General features: G+C 44.6%; 1 protein-coding gene across 1 annotated transcript in view; it reads right to left on the bottom strand.

The window, feature by feature from the left end:
* LOC110521642 (phosphatidylinositol phosphatase PTPRQ) overlaps positions 1-20,143 on the bottom strand; it is a 58,160-nt gene extending 38,017 nt beyond the window's left edge. Inside the window, 12 exon segments of the mRNA XM_090184325.1 lie at positions 3,089-3,203; positions 3,881-3,989; positions 5,084-5,195; positions 9,439-9,599; positions 9,912-9,994; positions 9,996-10,137; positions 10,456-10,621; positions 11,270-11,369; positions 11,934-12,087; positions 19,535-19,679; positions 19,796-19,897; positions 20,099-20,143. Coding sequence (XP_090040451.1) covers positions 3,089-3,203; positions 3,881-3,989; positions 5,084-5,195; positions 9,439-9,599; positions 9,912-9,994; positions 9,996-10,137; positions 10,456-10,621; positions 11,270-11,369; positions 11,934-12,087; positions 19,535-19,679; positions 19,796-19,897; positions 20,099-20,143 — 1,434 coding nt within the window.
* Between the last annotated feature and the right edge of the window lie 530 nt (positions 20,144-20,673).

Genomic DNA, 20,673 nt, shown 5'->3' with positions numbered 1-20,673 from the left:
CGCAATGAATTATTCAACCAGACCAAGAGAATAGTTTCCCCGCTAGAGGCATCTGCCTAGAACACACAGGCATGCACACACACACACACACACACACAGCCATTAGGGTAAAGCTAGGCCTCAAAACAAGGCCTCATGAGATATGTAATGTATTGCCATAAAGATTTAATTAAGCAATAAGGCCAGAGGAGGTGTGGTATATGGCCATTATACCACGGCTAATGGTTGTTCTTATGCACGACGCAACGCGGAGTGGTATTTTGGCCATATATCACAAACCCCCCAGGTGCCTTATTGCTATTATAACCTGGTTGTCAATGTAATTAGAGCAGTTAAAATAAATGTTTTGTCATACCCGTGGTATACGGTCTGATATACCACGGCTGTCAGCCAATCAGCATTCAGGGCTCGAAAACACCCAGTTTATAATTATTTTTAGCTTGACTGTTTTGCATGTTATTTTGGCATTAATACGTGTCACATATCAGTTTGCAAACAATGTAAAAAATATATATATCATTGAGTTAATAAGGTGGCATACAAACATTGTCTCTTTTTTGTTTTCTTGACTAAGGCAGTTTCAGCCTAGCTCAGTGCTTTCTGTGGTGGTGGGGCAAGCCAGCAGAAAATACGGAGCGTTGCACCGTGTTTGGCTCAGTGTTTTGTCACTCATGGGGACACTACGTCACCGCCAAGTCTAAGGGTTAGACCTAAAAAATTGTAGCCCTTTGGGTTTTGCCATCGAGTTTCATTAGAAGTGCCCATCCAAGAAGGCCCAAGGTCATTGGCCACAGATAAAATTAAGTAAAATCACGTTATATCTACAGTAACTTATCTAGCAAGCTAGCAGTTATCATCATGAATCAAGTCAACGATCTACTGGCAAATGTTTTTCAATCCTTGTCATATGAAGATAAATAATGAAGAGAAATTCAGTGCAGTGGTTGTGTGGTCCCAATTCTGGGTTTAATGGTCTCTTTTCTAAGCTTAAAATTATAAACATTCAACATTGGCCATGCTGTCAATCCAGTATGATTTCTGCCGAGCTCAAAACAACTGTTAACTCGGAACTGGGAAATCTGATTTCAGTGAGTTCAAGACAACTGGGAACTGGGGGAAAAAACGAGCTCCGACTGGGAAAATACGTTTTGAAAGGTTATCCAACTCGGGCCTCTTTCTAGAGCTACGACCTGAAGATCACAGACGTCATCATGATTTGATTTTTTTTTCTTCAGAGTTCCCAGTTGTTTTGAAAGCGCCATAAATCCAGAGAATGCCAGACTTTGATGACAAAGTTCAATCACAAAATTTACCCACGAAGGACCGCCGCGCCACATTCCTGTTCAAGTGAGCACAGCACAACAAGGTGACATACTGACCAGACCGCGCATTTGTCTGCGTGCGCCATTGCATGTAAGTTGATTTTGTCTACCCACACCAGACGCGATCAGGACACGTAGGTTGAAATATCAAAACAAACTCTGAACCAATTATATTAATTTGGGGATAGGTTGAAAAGCATTCAACATTTATGGCAAATGTTAGCTCATTTGTCCTTGGACATAAACATTGGGTTGTTATTTTACCTGAAATGCACAAGGTTCTCTACTCCGACAATTAATCCACAGATAAAATGGTCAACTGAGTTCATTTCTAGTAATCTCTCCTCCTTCAGGCTTCTTCTTCTTTGGACTTTATATGGCGGTTGTTAACAAACTTTAAGGTGCATTACCACTACCAACTGGACTGGAGTGGGTACCTCCGTTCATCTTTCAATCACCTAAGTGGGTATATGCTCCTAAAAACCGTTGAGGAGATGGGAGAGGCAGGACTTGCAGCACGTTGAGTATCACAAATAGAACCAGGTTCTATTTTAGCGCCTGGCTACGCAGACGCTCGCTGACGCGCACAAGCAGTGTTGGTGCAATGATAGAATAACATGTATGTGTAAATATACTGTATTTTGCAACGCTCCCGTACGCAATGCGTCCAGTCTGGTCAGCATGTGACTCCAAAAATGTCTTGTATGGTGCTGCATAAATTAAGCAATATGCCACAGAGATATGTATACTGTAGCTAAGAAAGTAATACTAAGTGTATGCTGTGTAATAAGCTGTTCATAGCCCATGTGCCTCATCCTTATAATTTGGTATATTTTCCCTTCTTCATTTCATCTACTGTTCTGACTTGGTGGTGAACATGTAGCCTATAACATGTTTTAGAGAAATGTAATCATTGAATATTGTAAAAGCTTTCATCGTCTGCTTATATGCCTCCTTTATTTATCCTACGGTTCTGATTTGGTGTACAGGGAGAACACTGTAAGAACGGCTCATGTTCAGAATTCTGTCGCTGTACATTTCCAAAGTGCTGAACAAATAGTTATATTGACTACGTCCGTCGTGGCTTGCTTATTAATGTCTTAATCGAAATTACAGATTGCCTCTTATCCGCTTGTCGTCCCCTTATGGCATAGTTTGTACATCTCAATTGTCAGTAGAAACCACATTTGTTTAAGCAAGTAAGCCATATCACCTATGTTTTCTAAAGTCAGTAAATGAGGCTGAATTAACTGTTTCGCTGCCAGACAAGGCTCCGTTGATAACCAAGTGTCGTAGTGGTAAGGTGTTGGGACTGCTGTCCTAACAGTTTGTGGGCACCGTTTGTCACCATTACAGGGCAACTAATGTATTGTTTTGTGTTGTGTTGTGTAGTGCCTTTGCTGGCATGCATCTGCCCACATTTTTGGGGGTTTGCCCCACCAAGAATTACATGCTAAAATCACCACTGCACCTACTGTCAACAGCGCGAAACAAGAAATAAAAATAGGAACGCAAAGCTTTATCGTTGGATTTTATATAGAAATGTTTGGTAATCGACTACAAAAGGCTTGGAGATCGCGATCGACCGGTTGGTGACTACTGCCCTACAGGGTCACAGTGAATCTATTGGTTTGAGTAATGACTACAAAATCACTTAGAGTAACTGTACTCAGATATTTGAAGTGCAACAGGTTTCCTCAAGAGTTTTGAGTAATGACAACACATTGGAATTTACAGTGTACTTATGTGTACTGATTGAGTGTTACCTTAATGTTATAGGTAGATCCTGGTAAAAAGAGGTTGAGGAGGGTCTCAGGGACATCTAGGTGCTTGGTCACCTCTTTGAAGGTGGTATCTGGATATGGACACATCTCCTTGTACCTGAAATAGATACACATTTATTTTTATTTTTAACTAGGCAAGTCAGTTAAGAACAGATTATTATTTACAATGACGGCCTACACTGGCCAAACCCGGCCACCTTATGGGACTCCCAATCACAGCCGGTTGTGATACAGCTTGGAATTGAATCAGGGTCTGTAGAGACGCCTCTAGCACTGTGATACAGTGCCTTAGAATGCTGCGCCACTTGGGAGACCAAGAAGCCCTTCAAAAGCCTGTTGGTGTCAGACTTGATGCACCGGTACCTCTTGCTGTGCGGCAGTAGAGAAAATAGTCTATGGCTTGGGTGGTTGGGGTCTTTGACGACTTTCCGGGCCTTCTTTTCACAACTCCTGATATAGAGGTCCTGGTGGGGTAAGTGTGTGTGTCATGTGTGGTGGCGCACAATTGGCCCAGCGTCATCTGGGTTTAGGGGAGGGTTTGGCCGGTAGGGATGTTATTGTCCCATCGTGCATTAGCGATTCCTGTGGTGGGCCAGGTGAAATGCATGCTGACATGATCGCCAGGTCTATGGTGTTTCCTCTGACTTATTGGTGCGGCTGGCATCCGGGCTAAGTGGGCGTTGTGTCAAGAAGCAGTAGCTAGGTTGTGTTTTAGAGGACGCACGGCTTAGTCCACCTTAATCTGGGGTTACATCATACAGTATGTCTCTTTACCTGATCACATAACCGTCGATGGGAGAGTCAGAGGGCATGGTCCAAGACAGAAGGATCCCATTGGAGCCTACCCTCTCTCCCTCTAGATTGGTAGGTGGGGATGTTGGGGCTAGAGGAGGAGGAGGAGGAAGAAGAAGTAGTTCAAGCCATATTCACCAAAATCTCCTGAAATTCTATTAAATATGTCATCATAAAGCATCCAATCCATACATAAAGGTCCTTAACAAGTAAATCCATTCAACAAATTGGGAGGATGTTGTGAAAGATGGAGGTGACCGGGGTTGGTTGCCACTATGTTTGCTAGTAGCTTATTCCTTTTGTAACAGGAAATTAAGCACTATACCATACAGTCTTAGAAATAGCAAAGCCTTTCTTTGATCAAACAATATTCCTAGCAAAATTCAGCATTTTATGCTGTAAGAATAATATATGACACTTTGTGTAAATGTGAGTGTACAGTATTTACAGTATGTGTGTGTTTGACAGAAAATGTGTGACAGAAAATGGATAGGCTTGAAATATATCTCCCCTGTTTCTCTTTTCTACAAACCATAATTGTTCATGGATACTCACATAATTCAAACATTTCCAAAGAAAATTCCAAGATTATTTTTTACAACTTTCACCTATGAAAAACATAGATTCACACACCTCAATTGTTTGTCATGAGTGTGAGTTGACCAGTTGGATGATTTCTTTTTTTTTTTTAAATCATGCATTTTAACCTTAAAAATATTACACAGGTCCATTTAGATTGGGAATAATTAAAACTATGACAACTAACCCGTGAGAGAACCAGCCCCGGTCTCCCCTACTCTTGTTGCAGATACTGCAGATACTGATGTTGTTTGGTATTGGGTCAACCAACTGGGTGTGGGTGTGTGTGACCAGCTTGCTCTATTCTGGTGAGAGCTCTGGCATTTCACTGACATTCACTACAGCATCATTCATCCTGCTTAGCACGACTACAGTTACCACACACACACACACACACACACACACACACACACACACACACACACACACACACACACACACACACACACACACACACACACACACACACACACACTGTGTGGGAGATAATAAAGCAGAGGGCAGCAGCAGAACAGACCCAACGATTCCTCAGAGCACTATCAGTTTGGCTTTCACACATTAAAGTGTTTGTGTATGCGTGTGCAGGTGTGTGTGTTTGTGACTCACCGGTTTCGTTGGTGTTGATAATGCGGCTGACCGGAGGGCTGAGGTTGGAGGAGGACGCGGCAGTCACCATGACTGTAAACGCTGTTCGAGAACTCATACTGGATACATCAGCCTGATGAGAGACCGCATGGTCAGAACATGACCACAACACAACTATGCGGTTGCAGACGTGTGTGTGTGTGTGTGTGTGTGTGTGTGTGTGTGTGTGTGTGTGTGTGTGTATGTGTATGTGTATGTGTGTGTGTGTGTGTGTGTGTGTGTGTGTGTGTTCGCCAGTCTAACCTGTGAGTGTGTGTATCCCAGGTAGGTGATGAGCAGGAGGAGAGTGAGGCCCATGATGGAGTTAGCACAGTTAGCTGGTCAGAGGCAGCAGGTTAGAGAGGAAGAGGCCGTGTTAGCGTCTAGAGCTAGCCATTATCGAAAGATTCTAGATTGGAGGGCTTAGTCCAGAGTTAGCAGTTAGCGTGAAGTTCTAGTTGGCAGTTCTTCAGTCCAGTGTTGTCAACAGTTTAGCTACAGCAGGTCAGTGTTACAGCAGGTTACAGCAGCTTAGTTCTTAGTGCAGTAGTCCAGGCCTAAAGTAGTAACCCAGTCCACAGTTAAGAACAGTTAGCCACGGTTAGTCGGTTAGAGTTGAAGAGTTTCAGGGCGGTGCATACCACCGTAAAGTAGAAACAGTTAGAGCAGGTAAGTTACAGTAGTAGTACTAGTCCAGGGTAGCAACAGTAGTAGTTATAGTCCAGCTCTGGAAGTAACCCAGTCGTCCAGTGGTCAGCAAGTTAGGGTCAGAGAGAGTCAGGACATTGTGTCCACCATAACTCCATGCGGCACTCTCTCTCTCTATCTCTCTCTTTCTGGGGAGAGCAGCTTCACTGAATAAATGATTCAGGGTTTAGCTCAGGAGGTCTACCTAATAAATAATGAGCTCTATTACTCAACCTGTGTGTGTGTGTGTGTGTGTGTTAGGTTACATTGGGGGTTATCTGACACCTGGCTGCTGAGCAGGGCTGGGAATGGTTTGGGTCTGGGGGAGCTTCAGTGCCTTGCAAAAGTATTCATCCCCCTTGGTGTTTTTCCTATTTTGTTGCATTACAACTTGTATTTCATGTAATGGACATACACAAAATAGTCAAAATTTTGTGAAGTGAAATTAAAAAATAACTTGTTTAAAAAATAATAATAAAAAATGTAAAAGTGGTGCGTACATATGTACACTGCTCAAAAAAATAAAGAGAACACTAAAATAACACATCCTAGATCTGAATGAATCAAATATTCTTATTAAATACTTTTTTCTTTACATAGTTGAATGTGCCGACAACAAAATCACACAAAAATGATCAATGGAAATCAAATTTATCAACCCATGGAGGCCTGGATTTGGAGTCACACTCAAAATTAAAGTGGAAAACCACATTACAGGCTGATCCAACTTTGATGTAATGTCCTTAAAACAAGTCAAAATGAGGCTCAGTAGTGTGTGTGGCCTCCACGTGCCTGTATGACCTCCCTACAACGCCTGGGCATGCTCCTGATGAGGTGGCGGATGGTCTCCTGAGGGATCTCCGCCCAGACCTGGACTAAAGCATCCGCCAACTCCTGGACAGTCTGTGATGCAACGTGGCGTTGGTGGATAGAGCGAGACATGATGTCCCAGATGTGCTCACTTGGATTCAGGTCTGGGGAACGGGCCGGCCTGTCCATAGCATCAATGCCTTCCTCTTGCAGGAACTGGTGACACACTCCAGCCACATGAGGTCTAGCATTGTCTTGCATTAGAAGGAACCCAGGGCCAACCGCACCAGCATATGGTCTCACAAGGGGTCTGAGGATCTCATCTCGGTACCTCTGGTGAGCACGTCTCCTGATGTACTGGCCTGTCTCCTGGTAGCGCCTCCATGCTCTGGACACTACACTGACAGACACAGCAAACCTTCTTGCCACAGCTCGCATTGATGTGCCATCATGGATGAGCTGCACTACCTGAGCCACTTGTGTGGGTTGTAGACTCCGTCTCATGCTACCACTAGAGTGAAAGCACCGCCAGCATTCAAAAGTGACCAAAACATCAGCCAGTGGTCTGTAGTCACCACCTGCAGAACCACTCCTTTATTGGGGGTGTCTTGCTAATTGCCTATAATTTCCACCTGTTGTCTATTCCATTTGCACAACAGCATGTGAAATTTATTGTCAATCAGTGTTGCTTCCTAAGTGGACAGTTTGATTTCACAGAAGTGTGATTGACATTGTGTTGTTTAAGTGTTCCCTTTATTTTTTTGAGCAGTGTATTCACCCCCTTTGCTACGAAGCCCCTAAATAAGATCTGGTGCAACCAATTACCTTCAGAAGTCACATAATTAGTTAAATAAAGTCCATCTGTGTGCATTCTAAGTGTAACATAATCTGTCACATGATCCCAGTATATACCTGTTCTGAAAGGCCCCAGAGTCTGCAACACCACTAAGCAAGGGGCACCACCAAGGAAGTGGCACCACCAAGCAAGTGGCAACATAAAGACCAAAGAGCTCTCCAAACAGGTTAGGGACAAAGTTTTGGAAAAGTACAGATCAGGGTTGGGTTATAAAAAAATACCAGAAACTTTGAATATCCCATGGAGCACGATTAAATTCATTATTAAAAAATTAAAAGAATATGGCACCAGAACAATCCTGCCAAGAGAGGGCTGCCCACCAAAACTCACAGACCAGGCAAGGAGGGCATTAATCAGGGAGGCAACAAAGAGACCAAAGATAACCCTGAAGGAGCTTCAAAGCTCCACAGTGGAGATTGGAGAATCTGTCCATAGGACCACTTTAAGCTGTACACTCCACAGAGCTGGGCTTTATAGAAGAGTGGCCATAAAAAAGCCATTGCTTATAGAAAAAATAAGCAAACACGTTTGGTGTTCACCAAAAGGCATGTGGGAGACTCCCCAAACATACGGAAGAAGGTACTCTGGCCAAATGAGACTAAATTTGAGCTTTTTGGCCATCAAGGAAAAAACTATATCTGGTGTAAATCCAACACCTGTCATCACCCTGAGACACCATCCCCACAGTGAAGCATGGTGGTGGCAGCATCAAGCTGTGGGGATGTTTTTCATCGGCAGGGACTGGGAAACTGGTCAGAATTGAAGGAATGATGGCTCTGTCGCAGCCGGCCGCGACCGGGAGGTCCATGGGGCGACGCACAATTGGCCTAGCGTCGTCCGGGTTAGGGAGGATTTGGCCGGTAGGGATATCCTTGTCTCATCGCGCACTAGCGACTCCTGTGGCGGGCCGGGCGCAGTGCACGCTAACCAGGTCGCCAGGCGCACAGTGTTTCCTCCGACACATTGGTGCGGCTGGCTTCCAGGTTGGATGCGCGCTGTGTTAAGAAGCAGTGCGGATTGGTTGGGTTGTGTTTCGGAGGACGCATCGACCTTTGTCTCTCCCGAGCCCGTACGGGAGTTGTAGCGATGAGACAAGATAGTAACTACTAACAATTGGATACCACGAAATTGGGGAGAAAAGGGGGTAAAATTCAACAACAACAAAAAAATCTAAAAAAAATAATTGAAGGAATGATGGATGCTGCTAAATACAGGAAAAGTCTTGAGGGAAACCTGTTTCAGTCTTCCAGAGATTTGAGACTGAGACAGAGGTTCACCTTCCAGCAGGACAATGACCCTAAGGATACTGCTAAAGCAACACTTGAGTGGTTTAAGGGGAAACATTTAAATGTCTTGGAATGGCCTAGCCAAAGCCCAGAACTCAATCCAATTGAGAATATGTGGTATGACTTAAAGATTGTTGTACACCAGCAGAACCCATTCAACTTGAAGGACATTGAGCAGTTTTGCCATGAAGAATGGGCAAAAGTCCCAGTGGCTAGATGTGCCAAGCTTATAGAGACATACCCCAAGAGACGTGCAGCTGTAATTGCTGCAGAAGGTGGCTCTACAAAGTTTTGACTTTGGGGGGGGGTGAATAGTTATGCACACTCAAGTTTTCTGTTTTTTTTGTGTTATTTATTGTTTGTTTCACAATAAAACATATTTTGAATCTTCAAAGTGGTAGGCATGTTGTGTAAATAAAATGATACAAACCCCACAAAAAATCGATTTTAATTCCAGGTTGTAAGGCAACAAAATATGAAAAATGCCAAGGGGGGTAAATACTTTCGCAAGCCACTGTATGTGCTAGTATGTTCGTGTGTGTGTGTTTCTCCATAACTCACTTGTGTTGATGTTAACAGAAGCAGGTTAACTTCTCGTCTCCATTGCTGCTGACAACATCTACTGTGTAATCGCTTCCTTGTGTGTGTGTGTGTGTGTGTGTGTGTGTGTGTGTGTGTGTGTGTGTGTGTGTGTGTACCTGTACGTGTCCATTGCGTGTGTGGTAGACAGAGACAGTTCCTTGGATGGGCAGCAGGCTGACAAGGTACTGGTCCACACACCCCTCTGACTGCTCCCAATGCAGAGAGAAGTTCTGAGCAGACACACTCACCATACACACACCCCTCACACGGCCCGGTACTGAGAAAGAAAGAGGGAGGGAGAGAGATGAAGGGAGGGACAGATAGAGATATATGTATTTTTGTGGAGAAAAACTAATTCTGACTGGCTGGGCCTGGATCCCCAGTCGGTGGACCTGGCTGCCAAGTGGGTGGGGCTATGCCCTCCCAGACCCACCAATGGCTGCGCCTCTGCCCAGTCATGTGAAATTCTTAGATTAGGGCCTAATTTATTTGTGTCAATTGACTGATTCCGTTATATGAACTGTACTCATTAAAATCATTGAAATTGTTGCATGTTGCATTTATATTTTGTTGTGTTGCACTCAGGTACCTGTCGTTATGGTCAGGGAGGCTGCTGTCCCTGCCACTTCTTGTCTGATGCACCCCACACTCATGTTGTAGCTACAGCCGTGCCTCAACCACTAGCGTGTGTGAATGCAAGCCATTTCCCACAGTTACCCTGTGGAAGTCAAACTGGCCAATGGCAGCATCCCACTTCACCAGGGCACAGGAAGAGTTAACATGGAGGAGAGCGAGGGAACACACACCAGCCGGACCTGCAGCACACACACACACACACACATACACACACACACACACACACACACACACACACACACACACACACACACACACACACACACACACACACACACACACACACACACACACACACACACACACACACACACACACACACACACACTAGTATAATGTCTCATCTGGCTTATCTCACACTCAGCTCTGTCTCAGTCTCTCCACATATCTGAGGTTCAAAGGTTACAACTAGGAACTCTGATACGGCCCTCATATGGCCAGTTACATTTAGAGTTGCCACAAAGAGGTTGATTTGTGTGAGTGTGTTTGTGTCTTACGTATGGAGAACTGTGTAATGACAGGTTGCCTGGTGTCTGATCCCAGCAGGCTAAGGATGGTAATGTCATAATCTGATCCTGGGGTCAAACCTCCAACTTGGAGACTGTTGCTATGGACCACCATCTCACGACATGACGACTTGTCCCCTGATGGACACAACAGTAGCTAAGAAGAACACACACAATCAGACAAAACATTAGAGGACCAAATCAAATGTGGGATGTTGTTTGGGCAAAATCAAATGTTGTTTTGGCAGTGACAAACCCCAAATCAATGACATAGAGCGAACAGCATTTCTGTTTATCTGGACAGAATAAAGCAGTAAGTCTGTCTGTGTGTGTGTTTGTGTGTGTACGTGCGTGTGTGTATTGTGCTTGGTCATTCTCCCTGGCAGTGGCTGTGGGGGGGGGGTCATACATCTTTAAATGGCCGGTAACCAGAGCCAATCTGTGCTGACGACGATCACTAGGCAACCACCAGGTGAGTGCGTTCTCTTGAGTGTTACTTGACCCATCTGTCCTGCTTCCTCTGACGAAGAACTCATTCTATGTGTGTGTGTGTGTGTTAGTGTGTGAGAGAGAGCGAGCGAGTGATGACTGTGTGTTTGAGCATTTGTGTATGTAAAGGGCTTATTATGAATGGGTAAACCTAGACTGTTGTTGCTAATGATTTGCCATTGTTAATGATTTGTCAGGGGATGTAAATGATACATTATGGAGAAAAGAGGAAATGAAAGGAAAGGAGAGGAGAAGAAAATAGGAGAGAGAGAGAGAGAAAGGAGAGAGTAAGGGAGAGGACAGGACGGTGTACTACCTTGTACCCCTCCATCCCCCTGCGGCAGCTCCCCAGCTCACAAACACTGATGAGGTCACATCCTCTTCCACCAGCAGCACTTCCTGTGGGGCTCCTTTGACTTGAGAGAAACACCAATCAGAACATCTTTTGTCATATCAGTCAATCAACATTCCCCTCGTCGCTCTCAACCAATCTTAATTAATCGTACTGGGTTCGTTGTATGTGGTTAATATGTAGTGTGTGTAGATATGTGCATGTGTGTGTGTGTGTGTGCATGTAGAAAAAAAGCAGTTGAACTTGACCTGGAACATAAACTGGAGATAAACTCTGAATTCCTCACTTCCTGCTGGAACCTCCCAAGATAACTCACAGTTGCTGCCAGTCAAATTTTGTCAAAGTTTGTGTGTCTCCATTACTCACTGGTGTTGATGTGTACAGAAGCATTTGTACTCCTCCTCTCTCCATTGCTGCTGATAACATCTACTGTGTAATGGCTTCCTGGGGAGAGGCACTCAAACCTGTAGGACCTACACACACACGCTCGCACACACGCTCGCACGCACGCGCACACACACACACACACAAACATGCGAACACACACAAACACAACCAGTGTTACCCAGACAGCAAGGGGCAGCTAGATCAGCCAATAAGGACAGTGTGCCAGGAGGGCAGGACTCACCATGTCTCCTGGGCAGAGAGGTTCAGCTGCTGATTGGAGGTTTGGTTTGTAATTGACAGGATGAAGCCTTTCACATCGCCGCTGGCTTGGCCCCAGCCAACTGTCACAGACGAGGTGGTCTTACTGAGGATAAAAAACTCCACTGGACTGGGAGCTAACATACACGCACATGCACACACACACCGATTAAGCAGAGTCAGGGAGACAGGTGTGTGTGTGTGTGTGTGTGTGTGTGTGTGTGTGTGTGTGTGTGTGTGTGTGTGTGTGTGTGTGTGTGTGTGTGTGCGTGTGCGTGTGTGTGTGTGTGTCTGTGTGTGTGTGCAGGGGGGCTGTCTGTGAAGGACTCTTTCTCCGTCCTCAGAAAGAAGTGGTACAGCCTGCCTGGTAGCAAACCAGAGAACACTGCCCTCTGAACACATACCTTCTGGACCTAACACACACATATTAACATATTCTATAGATATGCGGCCAAGTATCTATATAATGTGTGCGCAACTCACATGAGATGGCGCTGCAGAGATGGATAGCTGCCGTCTTACGCCTGACCAATTCTGTTTTGTGTGTGTGTTTTTTTACGCTGATCTTGACTTTTTTTGGTACATAATATTTCCACCATAATTTTGTGTGACTCACTAACCAATCACTAACCTCGATTTAGATGAACACATATTTTTCAACGAGGCAGCAGCTGTGGATGTACTGCTCATCCCAAACCAGGCCCTAATCTCTTTCAAGTCCCGGAGATTCTCCCTGATGAGACTACAACGGTTGAGTAAATAAACCACCTCTACCCTCAGGAACATGTAATAACTAGAGAACAAACTGGACGAGCTCCGTTCGAGACTATACTATCAACGGGACCTGAAGAACTGTTATATATTATGTTTCCCGGATTCATGGCTGAACAAGGACATAGACTGAACAGAAATAGAAACGCAACATGCAACAATTCAAAGATTTGACTGAGTTACAGATAATATAAGGAAATCAGTCAATTTAAATAAATTCATTAGGCCTTAATCTATGGATTTCACATGACTGGGAATACAGATATGCATCTGTTGGTCACAGATACCTTTAAAAAATTATAGGGGCATGAAAAACACCAGAAAACCAGTCAGTATCTGGTGTGACCACCATTTGACTCATGCAGCGCAACACATCTCCTTCGCATAGAGTTAATCAGGCTGTTGATTGTGGCCTGTGGAATGTTGTCCCACTCCTCTTCAATGGCTGTGCGAAGATGCTGTATATTGGCGGGAACTGGAACACGCTGTTGAACACGTCGATCCAGAGCATCCCAAACAGGCTCAATGAGTGACATGGCTTGTGAGTATGCAGGCCGCCAATAACTGCATCAACGACATCGTTCCCACAGTAACAGTACTTATATATTCCAACCAGAAGCCATGGATTACAGGCAACATCCACACTGAGCTAAAGTCTAGAGCTGCTGCTATCAAGGACACTAATCCAGACACTTATAAGAAATCCCGCTATGAACTCTGATGAGCCATCAAACAGTCAAAACTTCAATAAAGGTAGATTGAATCCTCTGATGCCCGTTGGATGTGGCAGGGCTTGAAAACAATCGTAGATTACAAAGGGAAACCCAGCCACGAGCTGCCCAGTGACGCAAGCCTACCAGACAAGCTAAATTCCTTCTATGCTTGCTTAGAGGCAAGCAACACTGAACCATGCATGAGAGCACCAGCTGTTCCGGATGACTGTGTGATCTCACTCTATGTACCCAATGTAAGTAAGAATTTTAAACAGTTTAGCATTCACAAGGTCGCAGGGCCAGACGAATTACCAGGACACGTATTCAGAGCATGCACTCACCAGCTGGCAAGTGTCTTCACTGACATTTTTAAACTCTCCCTGACACAGTTTGTAATACCTACATGTTTCAAGAAGACCACCATAGTCCCTGTGCCCAGGAACGCCAAGGTAACATGTCTAAATGACTATCACCCCGTAGTACTCACATCTGTAGACATGAAATGCTTTGAAAGACTGCTCCTGGATCACACCATCATCCCAGACACCCTGGACCCATTCCGATTTGCATACCGCACCAACGGATCCATAGATGACGCAATCTCTATTGTACTCCACACCACCCTCTCCCACCTGGACAAGAGGAACACCTATGTGAGAATGTTGTTCATTGACTATAGCTCAGCGCTCAACACCATAATGGACTCCAAGCTCATCACTAAGCTCAGGACGCTGAGACTGAACTGGATCCTGGACTTCCTGACGGGGCGCCCCCAGGTGGTGAGGGTCGGCAGCAACATATCCGCTACGCTGACCTTCAAAATGGGGGTGTGTGCTTACGTCCCTCCTGAACTGCTTACGTCCCTCCTTACCCATGACTGTGCTGAAGACACAACGGTGGTTGGCCTGATCACCAACGACGATGACCTGGCAATTATCATGGCCAACTCCACACACACCAACACAGTCATGAAGAAGGCACAGCAATGTTTCTTCCCCCTCAGGAGGCTGAAAACATTGGACATAGGCCCTCAGATCCTCAAAAAGTTCTACAGCTGCACCATAGAGAGCATCTTGACTGGCTGTATCACCACTTGATATGGCAACTGCTTGGCATCCAATCTAAGGGTGCTACAGAGGGTAGTACATACGGCCCAGTACATCACTGGGGCCGAGCTCCCTTGCTATCCTGGACCTCTATACTAGGCGGTACCGATACAGCAAGTCTGGAACCAACAGGACTCTGAACAGCTTCTACACCAAGCCATAAGACTGCTAAATAGTTAGTCCGGGTAGCTATTTGTTAACTATTTTACTATCTGCATTGAACCTTTTTGCACTAACTATTTTGACTCATCACATATGCTGCTGCTACTGTTTATTATCTATCCTGTTGACTATTCACTTTATTCACCCTACCTACAGATGAAGTCAGAAGTTTACATACACCTTAGCCAAATACATTTAAACTCAGTTTTTCACAATTCCTGACATTAATCCTAGTAAAATTCCCTGTCTTAGGTCAGGTAGGATCACCACTTCATTTTAAGAATGTGAAATGTCAGAATAATAGTAGAGAGAATGAATTATTTCAGCTTTTATTTCTTTCATCACATTCACAGTGGGTCAGAAGTTTACAAACACTCAATTAGTATTCGGTAGCATTGCCTTGAAATTGTTTAACTTGGGTCAAATGTTTGGGGTAGCCTTCCACAAGAAGTTGGGTGAATTTTGGCCCATTCCTCCTGACAGAGCTGGTGTAACTGAGTCAGATTTGTAGGCCTCCTTGCTCGCATACGCCTTTTCAGGTCTGCCCACAAATTTTCTATAGGATTGAGGTCAGGGTTTTGTGATGGCCACTCCAATACCTTGACTTTGTTGTCCTTAAGCCATTTTGCCACAACTTTGGAAGTATGCTTGGGGTCATTGTCCATTTGGAAGACCCATTTGCGACCAAGCTTTAAGCTTTAACTGATGTCTTGAGATGTTGCTTCAATATATCCAGATAATTTTCCCGCCTCATGATGCCATCTATTTTGTGAAGTGCACCAGTTCCTCCTGCATCAAAACGCCCCCACAACATGATGCTGCCACCCCATTGCTTCACGGTTGGGATGGTGTACTTCGGTTTGCAAGCCTCCCCCTTTTTCCTCCAAACATATCGATGGTCATTATGGCCAAACAGTTCTATTTTTGTTTCATCAGACCAGAGGACATTCCTCCAAAAAGTACAATCTTTGCCCCCATGTGCAGTTGCAAACTGTAGTCTGGCTTTTTTATGGCGGTTTTGGAGCAGTGGCTTCTTCCTTGTTGAGCGGCCTTTCAGGTTATGTCGATATAGGACTCGTTTTACGATGGAAATAGATACTTTTGTACCTGTTTCCTCCAGCATCTTCACAAGGTCCTTTGCTGTTGTTCTGGGATTGATTTGCACTTTTCGCACCAAAGTACGTTCATCTCTAGGAGACAGAATGCGTCTCCTTCCTGATCGGTATGACGGCTGCGTGGTCCCATGGTGTTTATACTTGCGCACAATTGTTTGTACAGATGAACGTGGTACCTTCAGGCGTTTGGAAATTGCTCCCAGGGATGAACCAGACTTGTGGAGGTCTACAATTTTTTTCCTGATGTCTTGGCTGATTTCTTTTTATTTTCCCATGATGTCAAGCAAAGAGGCACTGAGTTTGATGGTAGGCCTTGAAATACATCCACAGGTACACCTCCAATTGACTCAATTGATGTAAATTAGCCTATCAGAAGCTTCTAAAGCCATGACATAATTTTCTGGAATTTTCCAAGCTGTTTAAAGGCACAGTCAACTTAGTGTATGTTAACTTCTGACCCACTGGAATTGTGATACAGTGAATTATAAGTGAAATAATCTGTCTGTAAACAATTGTTGGAAAAATGACTTGTGTCATGCACAAAGTAGATGTCCTAACCGACTTGCCAAAACTATAGTTCATTAACAAGAAATTTGTGAAGTGGTTGAAAAACAAGTTTTAATGACTCCAACCTAAGTGTATGTAAACTTCTGACTTCAACTGTATCTACCTCAAACAACTCGTACCCCTGCACATTGACTCAAATCAAATCAAATTTTATTTGTCACATACACATGGTTAGCATATGTTAATGCGAGTGTAGCGAAATGCTTGTGCATCTAGTTCCGACAATGCAGTAATAACCAACAAGTAATCTAGCTAACAATTCCAAAACTACTACCTTATAGACACAAGTGTAAGGGGATAAAGAATATGTACATAAAGATATATGAATGAGTGATGGTACAGAGCGGCATAGGCAAGATACAGTAGATGGTATTGAGTACAGTATATACATATGAGATGAGTATGTAAACAAAGTGGCATAGTTAAAGTGGCTAGTGATACATGTATTACATAAAGATGCAGTAGATGATATAGAGTACAGTATATACGTATGCATATGAGATGAATAATGTAGGGTATGTAAACATTATATTAGGTAGCATTGTTTAAAGTGGCTTGTGATATATTTTACATCATTTCCCATCGATTCCCATTATTAAAGTGGCTGGAGTTGAGTCAGAGTGTTGGCAGCAGCCACTCAATGTTAGTGGTGGCTGTTTAACAGTCTGATGGCCTTGAGATAGAAGCTGTTTTTCTTCAGCCTCCTGAGGTCCTGCGCTGCTGCGCCTTCTTCACGATGCTGTCTGTGTGGGTGGATCAATTCAGTTTGTCTGTGATGTGTACGCCGAGGAACTAAAAACGTACTACCCTCTCCACTACTGTTCCATCGATGTGGATAGGGGGGTGTTCCCTCTGCTGTTTCCTGAAGTCCTTACGCCGTTCTTCTGCAATCATCTGACCCCGTGTAAATAGCCAAGTTATCGTTACCCATTGGATATTTATTCCTGGTGTTATTATTTTTCTATAATTTCTCTTGTTTTCTCTTTGCAATGTTAGGAAGGGCCCAAAAAATGCTGCTTAAGTAAGCATTTCACTCTTAGTCTACATGGCACTTGATTTGATAATCGACCACATACACACACATTATACAGATACTCGACCACATACACACAGTATACATGCACACACACTTTATAAACACACACACACACTCTACAGAAGTACCATAAGCGTGTGATGACAGTCGAGACAGATTACTTCATAGGTGTGTCCATGTCCAGGGGCTGGATCCCAAAGCATCTCTACTGACGACTCTGTTACTGAGCCCTCTCTCACACTGCTGGGTGACGGCAGAAGTACACACACACACCTGACAGGGTCGGCCAACACGTTGTCAGATTCTCCCCTCTGCTAGAAACATACACACCACCTGGGGGGCTCAGCGCTACACACACACACACACACACACACACACAGTCAATATACTGTACAGAACCACATAAACACACACTCAATATATTTATAACACACACAACCACGCAGAAGCACACCTAAAGAATTACACGAACACAGAGTTTCATACCAGTGTGTATGGTCAGTTCCTCCACTACTTGCCACATCAAGTTCTGTGACAGAGTTAACTCTGACCCTGTACTTCTTGAACCCCTCCAGTCCTCCAATCACAGTCGACCTGGAACTGCTGGCCACGCCCCTTCTCCTCTCCTGGCCTGAAGCTACATCCCCCCAGCAAACCAGGAAGCCCCACTGCACAGCATGCTGGGAGTCTGGGGTCGTCCAGCTTACTGTGATCTGACTGGCTGTCACATTGCAAATGGTGATGTTCCGAGGGGTAAGGGGCCGTGTGTGAGTGATGTGCGTGTTCCCAAGGCTTCAAGCGGCCCCAGCGAGGTGAGAGGCTCTGAGGGACAGAGAGTAGATCTTCCCTGGGGACAGACCTGGCACCTTCAGCCCTCTGGACAACAGGGACACTGGGACACGACCTGCAGTACTCATCCCCTTCACTTAAAATTCAGTTCAGCAGCAGCCGGACAAGGGGAAAGAGACTTCTTCAAAATAAAATCAAAACAGATAAATATGGGGACTGGTTTATTCCGACAGCTGTATAATAGATAGTCTGTTGGTCCTTCGTGTACACTTTCATTTTTAATGTGCAGCTATAGCACTCGGACTAAATTCTATTGTGTCGTTTTTGTGTTGTCATGTTTTATCTACTGTCTTTTCAAGCACATGACCAAATGAGTTTCCCCCTGGTGGGATAATACAGTTGATGTGAATTTGAATCTGGTTGTCTGGTCCTCATTAAAGTCCCGTAGATCACTTCATTATTCCCATTTTGTTTACAAAGCTCTACTACACAACATTCCAACTCACCTAACTTCACTATTAAAATATGAGATACCAAACCCGTTAACAAGGTTGGTTAACTCTTGAGGTTCCTCGGGTCTCCACCGAACTAGGTAAATCCGCTTTTAGTTTTAAAGCACCTCATTGCTGGCACCAACTACAAAATACATTACAACTGGATGTTCTGGTGTTGCTCGAGCAATTTCAAATACTGATTGGGAACCTTCTTATTGAGGAATGCCATTGTTTTTCTTGAATGTTGTATTTTACTTGTTTTATATTGTATTAGATTTGTGATTTTGTCTCATGACATTGTATATACAGGGCTCCCTTATGAAAGAGTCCTGGTCTCAATAAAGGGAAAAAATGTAAAAATATACCTGTCTCCATGGTGGTGTGTAGTCTCTGGGTGAGGCTGATGTTGAGGTGTGTGAAGGGCGTGGTCAACTCTGCTGTGATGCTGTAGTGTGCTCCAGGCTGCAGACCTCTCACTGCGTACGAGGAGTTGTGTGTGTGGTCAGTGTGTGTGTGTTCAGTGTGTGTGTGTTTGGTGTGCATGATAGTGAAGAGTGAGGGCAGTGAGAGTCTGTTGGTTCTGTAGGGTGCAGGACAGCAAAGCACTGGTGGTGGTCACCTCGACACGGAGAGAGGAGAGGGGGACAGGAGCTACACAGTGCACACATAAACAAACACAAATGCACGCACACACACATACACACGCACACGAACCTGTTACAACTGCACAAGTCTAATTGTGAAACAGTAAACCATTCCTTTTCATCCATTATCTGTTAAATTATGTTGTATAACAGGACCATAGAGGTCAGGGGTCAAGGTTAGGCTCACCAATATGAAAGGTCTTAGTCTCCAGTGTGGCGTTTTTTTTTATAGCGTTCAATGTGATGTCACTTCCTACTGGCTCCTCAGCCAATTGCAGCAGCAGCCTGCAGTCAGGTGAACACTCAGAGCGGCCAATAGGATCAAGCCACACCTGAAGGGGCGAGGACAGAGAGTGGTTTAGTGGTTGCGATATGTTTGTGGTTGTCCAGTGGTTGTGTGGTAAGACCGTGAGGTTGGGTGATGGTTGTATGGTGGGTGGGTTCTGACCGTGAGGTTGTGTGCCGTTCTGTAGGAGATAGTGTAGCAGTCTGGACCAGAGGGGAAGCGGCCAAACATAACCTCAACAACCACGACCGCCAACTCGGCGCACTGGACACGAGAAACTGACCACCTGGAAAGAGAGGGAGAGTGAGAGGGGAAAGAGAAACGTTCTATACATAGACATTCTATAAATCGCTCAGACTATAGGTGTCACATTTGAAACTTTTACACAGACTGTTAAACGAGAGTTGTGATGGATAACTGTTTCACCTAAAACTAATAGCTAGAAACTGTGTGTGTGTGTCTTACCTGGATGAACCCTATCAGCAGCCACACACGCACCATTCCATCCATTGGGAAGCCTGGTCCTCTCATCAGTGCACAACAGGAGTGACATGCACCATCCTCTAAAGATAGTACCACAACATGCATACATCCAATATCAATATGGCTTTGGAATCAGAAAACCTGTCTGTTTGGATATCTCATCTATGTACCGAAGAGCGAGGTAATGTCCAGTGGCTTCAGTGAGTACTGAGGTTGTCAGAGTTCTGTGTAAGAGGAGGAGGAGTGTAATCACAGCTGAACTGTACCGAGGAGTCCTCCCCAGTGACGCAACACAACTTTGAATTTAGCGCTCCGCAGCAGCATACCGAGAAGCAGAGCCTCGTGTGAAGACACGCACAGTCCAATTCAATCAGTCTGTGTGTCGTTCAGCCCAATTTTTTCTGCCCTGCCGCCCTTTCCTCTTTGTTGGGATAAGAGCCGGTTACTATGACAACCAGGCTTGCAGCCACACAGAGAGCAACTCCTGGGGAGAGAGGGAGAAAGAAAGAGAGGGAGAGAGAAGGATAGGGAGAAAGAAAGTAAAGAACTTAAAGTAG

Source organism: Oncorhynchus mykiss, chromosome 1, assembly GCF_057628025.1.
Source record: "Oncorhynchus mykiss isolate SJ-2025 chromosome 1, ASM5762802v1, whole genome shotgun sequence".
Classification (NCBI taxonomy): domain Eukaryota; kingdom Metazoa; phylum Chordata; class Actinopteri; order Salmoniformes; family Salmonidae; genus Oncorhynchus; species Oncorhynchus mykiss.
This window is presented reverse-complemented; position numbering and strand designations above follow the sequence as displayed.